Source organism: Hipposideros armiger, unplaced genomic scaffold (assembly GCF_001890085.2).
Source record: "Hipposideros armiger isolate ML-2016 unplaced genomic scaffold, ASM189008v1 scaffold_39, whole genome shotgun sequence".
NCBI classification, from domain to species: Eukaryota; Metazoa; Chordata; class Mammalia; order Chiroptera; family Hipposideridae; genus Hipposideros; species Hipposideros armiger.
In genome coordinates, this window is record NW_017731389.1 from 4,238,696 (window position 1) to 4,247,458 (window position 8,763).

The following is an 8,763-nucleotide window of genomic DNA, read 5'->3' on the forward strand; positions in this document are numbered from 1 at the left end:
ACACAGCTGGCGGAAGATGGGGCCACAACTCGGCCTGGATGCAGGAACCCGGCTGACCTTTCCACGTGTCCCCAGCACCTGCAAGGATAGTGGGGCATTGGGTTTCTATTTCCCAGGAGCGGGCGCGAGCCCGGAAGAGGCTGGGCGGCCGTGGGCTTAAATCAGGGCGCTCGGAGGCCCTCCCTCGGAACACGTGTGGCAGGCGAGCGGCTGGTGCGGAGGTTGTCCTGGCTTTCACTCAGCGTCCGTACCCGCGCGTCCTTAGCCTGTTGGCAGACGCCAGGAGGCGGGCCGCGGCGGCGGCGGCGGTGGCGGCGGCGGGCGGGCGGGTCCCGGAGCTTTCGGCTGGCTTTGCAGGACGGCCTAGCGAGCGCGCCAGGCCCGGCTGGAACGAGCCCCAGTGCAATACTGCCCGAGCCCGGGCGGGGTCTCTGTTCTCTGGCAGAGGAGGTCCCTTGGCAGCGGGAAGCTCCCTCTCTTTCTCTCGCCGCCGCTTCGAGTCTGCGCCCTGGTGCCAGGCGCTCAGCTCGGCGCTCCCCTGTGCTCGCCCGGCGCCCACTCATTCGCAGCTCAGCCTTCGCGGCCGCCGCCTCCCTGCTCCTCCTACTTTCCCCAGCCTGCCGCGGCCATGGCGGACAGCGCCAGCGAGAGCGACACGGACGGAGCGGGGGGCAACAGCAGCGGCTCGGCCGCCATGCAGTCATCCTGCTCGTCGACCTCGGGCGGCGGCGGCGGTGGCGGCGGCGGGGGAGGCGGCGGCGGTGGGAAGTCGGGGGGCATTGTCATCTCGCCGTTCCGCCTGGAGGAGCTCACCAACCGCCTGGCCTCGCTGCAGCAAGAGAACAAGGTGCTGAAGATCGAGCTGGAGACCTACAAACTCAAGTGCAAGGCGCTGCAGGAGGAGAACCGCGACCTGCGCAAAGCCAGCGTGACCATCGTGAGTGCCCCCCGGGGGCGCGCCGCAGCGCCGACCCCCGCCCGCCCCCGGGAGAGGCTGCACCCAGTCCCGGGCGGACCTCGCACTCCCTGAGGCTCCCGGGGACCCGCCGCGGGCACACACTCTGCCGAGACCTGCCGGCCCCCCCGGAGGGTGGGGGAGAGGGAGGTGGCCCCTCGGGGCCGCGCGGGTCTTTCCTTCCCGAGGGTCCAGGCCCCTCGCGGGGTGTGGGAGAAGGCTGCTGGGACGATCACCCACGTTCCCTTTTCGCCTCTGGGGAGGAGGCCCCTCCTGGGCAGAGCTGGAGGTTGGCGGCGTGGCTGGGGGGCGGGGTGGGACTTTTTCAGTCCTAACATGCCTGAGGGGTGCGTCCAGAGTCTGGGGTGCCCTACACTGGGGGACGGGGAGAAAGGTGGGGCCTGTTCCGGGGGCCTGGCTCGAGGTGCCGGGGGCGCGCAGCTGGGCTGGGCACTTTGCTGGCATAGGGACGGCGCTGGCTGGATCGACCGGGGAGGGGGCGGGAGAGAGTGGCCAGGAATCCGGGAAGTGGAGTTTTCTGGCCAGGATCGAGAGGGAAGGGCGGGTACCGGAGCTGATGCTCCCATCTCCGTTGGTAGTCCTTTCCTTGGTGGGGAGGGTGGAGGTGGGGAGTGGCGGAGGCGGTGCACAGCTGGGCGAATGCAGCATCTTACACTGGCCTGGACTGAGGGAAGCCTGGGCAGGCTGAAACCAGGGTGAAGAGTAGCGATTCCCTTGCTGAGCAAGATGTACGTGTGTTTGTTTCATTGGTGGTGAAGTGTCGGGGGGTATTTTGCCTTGGAGTCCAGATGCTTGACGGGAGAACAGGCTGTCTGTTCTGGTTCCACCTGGCCACCGGATGCTCCCCGGAAGAGCGTAGGATTAGGTGTGTAGTTCTCCCTTCTAGTGTAACAGGCCTTCAGAAAGGCCACTCACTATAGCTGTGATGAGGCGAAACATAACTGCAAAAAGTACACCGTGTGCTCCCCCCCTAACATCCCTGCCAGCTAGCCACATTTTTAACATGCAGAATCCCCATACAGACAACTCGATTCATATCAAAACAGTTTCCCAGCCAGGAGCACAGAAGAAAATGTTAAGAAATCAAGGGGATAAACGGCCATAGCTGCTGCATAATAGCTGATTAGACTGAACCTTCAGAGGGAGAAAAAAGGCATGAATTTGGGGTGGATCAAAGATCACACTCTGGAAATGAAGTGGGGCAAGTTTAGGATGTCTCCATGCCAGGAAGTTCTTCTGTGGAATGGGTGTGTATGATTCCCCAACTTAGCTCATGCATGGGAACTGGATGGAGTTCTGAATTTGCTTAGAAAGCAGGTTTCCACCAAAGTTTCAGTGTGATTGGCAGCCTAAATAGAAATTGATTATACAGAGACACTTTGCCTGCTCTAATCCAGTCCTGGTGAATGGAATTGGAACTGTAAAGTTCTTGAAGTGCCCTTTTGGTAGGAAGGGGGATGGGGGAATTTGCAGAGGCATCCACTTCCAAGCCTCTTCTATAGCTGCGCCAAGAGAGATGTGTCTGCTGAGTGAGGGTTTGGGAAGAGAGGGAAGTTGGTGGGAGCAGTTTATTTAAGGTTTGAGTTAGTAAATGAGAGGGTTTAGTCTCTTGGAGAATGTAAACCATGGAAAGTAGTAAAACTTATATGAAACAGAATCTCCGGCCTCTTAACACAGTGAGCAATTCAGGCTGTTTTTGTTTGTTTGGGAGGGAGAATGTGGGGAGGAGATACTATGAAAGGGTTACCTGTTTGACACTTGACCATGTTATAAGTAGGTCTGTAAATTGTACACAAACACATTGATTTTGCACAGACAAATCTGGTCATTCCTGGTGTGTACGATCAGAGAAGCCTTCGGAACACTTAGCTTGAAGTGTGTGTAAGGTGGTGGCTTTATTTCTTAGCACATACCCTCTGGCTATGACTGACATCCGACCAAATACACTTGGTGAAATGTTCCGTGGACTTACTGAGTGAAGTTTCAGATTGTTTTAGAGGGCAGCTTACAAGTACCAGAGACTCTCAGTTCTTCTTTAATCTCTGATGAATATATTCAGGGAGACACACACAAGTGCTGGTGGCTTACCTGGTTCCCTAGTACCTGGTAAGTGTTTACGAAGGCATGGAAGAGATGTAGAGAAGAGATTCCTTGAAGCTTTGGGGAGTTTTGTTTACTGACCTAGGACCCAGATTGTTGGGGTGTGTTTGACCTCTCAGGTGTGTAATTTGGGAAGAGAAATGTGTGACCACATGAAATGGGTCTGTGGCTATAAGCAGTCCCTTGAACAACATGGTGTCATGTCATTTATGTTGAGGTACACAACTTAAACATAGCCCTTGTTAGTAGCTGCCTAGGAAGGTTGTGACAAGAACTAGATAATTAAGTGAAAGCCTTGGTATATTTTTCACTATTTTAGTTAATTTGAAGCAAAAATGGCATCATAATCCTATTACTTGCATTCCTGGCTCTCATTAGTCCCTCTAATTATAATATTGATTGTCATGTTTTTGAGCACCAAAGGTGATTATGGATGTCTTTCCTTTTCCCTGCACATCTTCAAGAAGGTACGTTGCTAATCAGCCACACCCTGGAGAAGAAAAAGAGGCACCGCACCCCCTTTTTTTGAACAGACTTTATTTTTTAGAGCAGTTTTAGTTGCACAGCAAAAAATGATTGGTACAGAGATTTCACGTATACTCCCTGCCCTTTTTGCCTTCCACTGTTGTCAGCACCCCCCACCAGAGGTAGATTTGTTAACGGCCAGTGAACCAACACTGACACGCCATAATCGCCAAAGCCCATAAGCTTACATTAGTTAGGGCTCACTCTTGGTGGTGTACATTCAATGTGTTTGGACAAATGTGTTGTATAATGACATGTAGCTACCAAGATAGCGTCACACAGAGCAGATCCATTGCCCTAAAAATCCTCTATGCTCTGTCTTTCCATCCTTCCCTCCCCTTGGCAACTACTGATCTCTTGACTGCCTCTATAGTTTTGCCTTTTCCAGAATACCTTATAGTTGGAATCATACAGTATTGGAGCCTTTTCAGATTGGCTTGTCACTTAGTAATACGTATTTAAGTTTCCTCCATGTCTTTTCATGGCTTGGTAGCTAATTTCTTTTTAGCAAGGATTAATATTCTGCTGTCTAGATGTACCAGTACCAGTTTATTTATCCATTTACCTACTGAAGGACTTGGCTGCTTCTACGTTTTGGCAATTATGAATAAAACTGCAACAAACACCTATGTGCAGGTTTTTATGTGGACAGAAGATTTCAGCTCATTTAGGTAAAGAGCAAGGAGACAATTACTGTATCATATGGTAAGAGTACTTTTAATTTTGTTAAGAAACTGCCAGACTGTCTTTCCAAAGTGGCTGTACTATGTTGAATTTTCACCTGCAATGAAAGAGAATCCTTTTTGCCAGCATTTGATATTGTGAATGTTTTGGATTTTGGACATTCTAATAGATATGTAGTGGTATCTCATTATTGTGCCCTCATTTATTTATTTATTTATTTATTTTAATTTTTTTTTTAGCTAAGCCCTCCTGCCATCTGTTGGCAGCTCAGCTCGGGCCAGGCCTCGAACTGCTGTTGCTCAGAGCTCAAACTTTTGAGCAAGCTCTTAACCAACTGAGCCACTCGGCCTGCCCTCTCTCTCTCTCTCTCTCTCTTTTTTTTTTTTTTTAAAGCCAAGTCCAAAGGCCAATAGAAGTTCTTAAGCAATGGTCATGTCTATCTCTTTTGATACATAGTACTTATTCTGATCAAGCTACCCATGTAATAAAGGACTGTTGGGTCTGTGTCCTCAGCATTTAGCAGTAAACATCATCTGTAGAGAAGAATCAGCAATACAAGGCCCTTCATCCATGTGTACAAATGCCTGGTGTACCTGGGACTCAGAGCTTGTCTCTAGTGCTTTGTTTGGGAATTAGAGGTGGGATGGAATGTTTTTGAGCGATTGTTCAATTTCTCCCAGTAAATCTGTAGGGGAACCGAGCTGCTGATTACAGATAATAATTTCTTCTTTGGAGTGGAGAAAACTAAACCAAAAACAAAAGCTCAGTCACCCTGTTGAGTAGCTTGCAGATGTTAGATTAGATCTCTCTGGCTTGTACTGCGGGTGAAAATGTAATTAGACGTTATCTGATTTAATGTCATGAGGTGTATCCAGGAGTGGTGGTCTTGGAGAAGGTGAGGGAATGCAGATGTGGACAGTAATTGGGTGGTTTCACAGTTCTATAATGGTTGCTGGTATTCTGTGAGTGTAAGCAAGGGCTCACACCTGGCGTGGCTAGTTCTCTAAGGTGTGTGACTTTGTTAGACAGGTTCAGACCTTCAGCGTGTGTTTGGTTTGAAAATACAGGCCTACAGTAAATCATTTGTATTTAAATGTCTTCCTAACAATGAAATTAGTCCTTTATTATAGAAGTTTAGGGAGATACAGAAATACAAAGGCATTTGGAAATTAACAGTAGGAAAACATGTTGGGATGGCATGATTAGAAAACCTAGCTATTTTAAACACCAACAGAGTAATGGTTTCAGTAACCAATAAAAGCTACCACAGAGTTAATGTTGTGGATTTTGGATTATTTAGTCTAGAAGCCTAATATACTATTTTCCATTTTTAAGACTTCATTTTGGTAGACCCTCTGAAGTTATCAGATCAACATTGCCCTTGTAAAGAGATACAGTATGTCTTTTTTTTTCTTTTTTTCTTTTTAAAAATAAATCTTATTCTATGGAAACGTCCGACTTTTAGACACAACTTTGAGAAAAGTATGACCTCACAGTTAGGTCTAATTATACACAAGTTCAGTCTTCCTAAAGAGGCTATTCTATTTCTTCTGCAGTTAGAGTTCTTCACATGCATGGATTCCTTCTGTGTGTTTTATGTAATCTGTATTTGATTGGAAATACACAAAACCTTAAAGGAGGTTGTGACAGTCTTTTGCAGTATCCTCCTTATTTGTTTAACTGGGGTTGGGGAATAGTTCAGAGACTCACCAGTGTGGTGAGGTGTTTTTTGTGTTTCTTTTTTACTGGGGTAAGGATGGGGAGACTGTCTCCTGACCTTGCACTCCAAGAGTCACTCTCCTGCATGTGTCTTGAACAACAGCAAACACCCATCTTCTCCATGGTTGGTTGAACACACTAGATGGATGAATGGATAGGCTACACTGTATACTTTGGGGGACCACTGCAATCAGTGTGTGCCCCAAGACCTTGCCTTCCAACCATCATGGGTGCTGTTGTAGGCTACCTTGTAGCATATACCTAACCGTTCATGATACATTTCACCTCTGAAAGGGACAAAGTGTCTTCAGGTTCACCTTTCCAAGCATTGTTGAGCAAGGTTTAGGGGAAGAAGTGGCTCAGTTGAAATGGCTCATTCAGACTTAACCACCTCAGTTTTGGTGATGGTCACAGATCACTTGCAAGCGTTTCTTAACATTTTCTCTACTGTTGAAATGCCCCACAGCCATCTCTGGGAAATAACTATGGACCATGGTAAGTGGGGTGTATCAATGCACGCACCAATGCCCTGCAGCTGCCCTTGGTGAAGCATCTGCAAATAGGATCTGGAGAGTTGCTGCATCCTTGTAGATGGCCACGTGTGGCTTGCAGAGTGGAGTTTGGGAGGTTGATACAGACCCCCACACAGTGTTCTTGCATTTTTTTCCTTTCTTCCTTAATCTTGCCTTGCAGAGATCATTGCATTTACACCTACAAATGCTAATCTGAGTTTTTAAACTGTAGCCAGGCTGAGCAGGGGGTAAGTACGGCTCATCTTTCTTTTTCCCTCCCATACTTTTTTTTCCTCTGTGGCTATGTGTTGCTGTTTGTTTTTAATCACACTGCAGTTGCGTTTCGATAGATTGCGTTATTGCCAAAGCCCCAGAAGTAAATGTTCACAGATTCAGTGTGTTCCTGCTGGGTGGTGGTTGAAATTTTCTTGACAGGGAAACTAATGCTCTGGAAAATATTTCTGATCTTCAGGACCTTGGAGTGGTGTTCCCTTGCAGACTCCGCCTCCTTCCCCAAGGCTGTCAAATTTTCTTTTAGGGCTGTCAAGCCCACAGCTATGAATTTATCCTAGTGCTCCTACTAATAAAATCGCAAGCATCACTTTGTGTAGGTGTTTTCTTCTAGGGAGAATGCTTAAAAAAAAAAAAAGTAATAGTTTGATGGTTATTTAGCATTAACTCGTCCCCTTTTTTATTATTAGTCCCTAGATCTGATTTGTGGGGTGCAGTTTAGTGATTAAAATTCATTCTAATACTTACTTGTTTAATGCTGGGGAATTTTCTGTGGTTTTTTTTTTTTGTGTTTTTTTTTCCCTTCAGCTCTCTCAGTAAGACACAAAATGGCATGTGATAAATACAGCCTGAAATGGGTGGGATTCAACCTACAAGTACTGTGAAGGGCCGACTGTGTGCCAGATACTCCGAAATATCAGGGAGAAATGTAAGGGCTTCTCTAGCAGCCTACCAAGGATTAAGCTTGCCTTTCATTCAGCTTGGCCCTGGCGGGGTGCTATAGAGAATTCCAGCCCAGAGAGTCGTCAAGTGCAGAGATAACCAACGCACAAGTGGAAGCAAGAAAGGCGGGCTCAAGCAGACTCCTGTAGGGGTGCCCAGGGAGGGCAATATTACCTTCCACCTTCCTAAATGAAGTTCATCTATCTCGTGAATCCCTTTAAGGGAAACAATATGTCATATTCACTCTGTTTAATTAGCTTGTAGATTATTTTGTAAGGCAGAGATGGGGAGAGCAGTTGCTCAATTCATTTATGTCTAGGTGGCATGGGAGGCTTTTGTTTGTTTTTAATTTTCTTTTTTATGCGGTGATGATTGAAAATAAATGGCATTGATGTTTTAATGTCATAATTGGCATCCGCCTATAGATTGAAATTATCTAGGTGGTTTTTCCTCTATTCTTGTTACACTCTGGGGGCCACCCACGTTCCTTTCACAGAATATTGTTGTATGGACCAGAATTTTCTGTCTTCCAATCTGAAACTCTGTGAAAGCAATGACTTCTTACATTAAAATTAGAGATACTAGTTTATGGGCAGTTTTCAAATGCCAGTAGTATTTTTAAAAAGCCGTGTTGATTGACAGGATAATCTTCCAGGCATCTGTTCCAGATCACATCAGCCTTGGGTGCCAGGTGTGTGTCCGGAGTGATCCGGTTAATACCCTCCAGGGCATCTCAGGGCGCTTGGGATGAAATGAGGCCACTGGGTACTGAGCAGCAGAATTAGGATACTCAGCCAGACATCAATCATAATTCAAAAGTTTCCCATAGAAGGAAAGAGGAAAGTGAAAGAATGAAAACAGCATGGACGAGGGGTGAGCTACAGAAAGTTCTTAGAAATCCAGTACCTGCATTAAACACTTCATATGCTGCTTTCCCTAAGTGAGCAGAGTCGTTAGTGGGATCAGCTTTTTGAGATTGAATCAGAAGGGCTAAAAGAATCTTGAGAGAAAAATAATTCATTTGGTGTTTAATTTAAAAAAGCTTCTCTCAGCTCATGACATTGTTTGCATGTCAGTGGTAATTCTCCCTTCCCCCCAATCCCATTGTCCTAATAGACCAACTTAAATAATTTATTCTATGGAGGTTTTTTCGTTGTTGTTTTTTGGTTCTTCATCGGACAGGCCTTAATTTATCTACACAAAAGACATTTGCTGAGAGTCAAAACATTGTGTTTCTGCTTCATTTAGTAGCTCCTGATTATAGAAACACTAAAATTTGAGGGCGGGGGGGGG

The 8,763-nt window shown here is 46.9% G+C and overlaps 1 protein-coding gene across 1 annotated transcript in view; it reads left to right on the forward strand.

Moving 5' to 3' along the window:
- Nucleotides 1-399: 399 nt before the first annotated feature.
- CCDC6 (coiled-coil domain containing 6) overlaps nt 400-8,763 on the forward strand; it is a 119,386-nt gene continuing 111,022 nt past the window's right edge. The window contains exon 1 of the mRNA XM_019638414.1: nt 400-937. Coding sequence (XP_019493959.1) covers nt 629-937 — 309 coding nt within the window. The 5' untranslated portion in view covers nt 400-628. The remainder of the gene's footprint in view (nt 938-8,763) is intronic.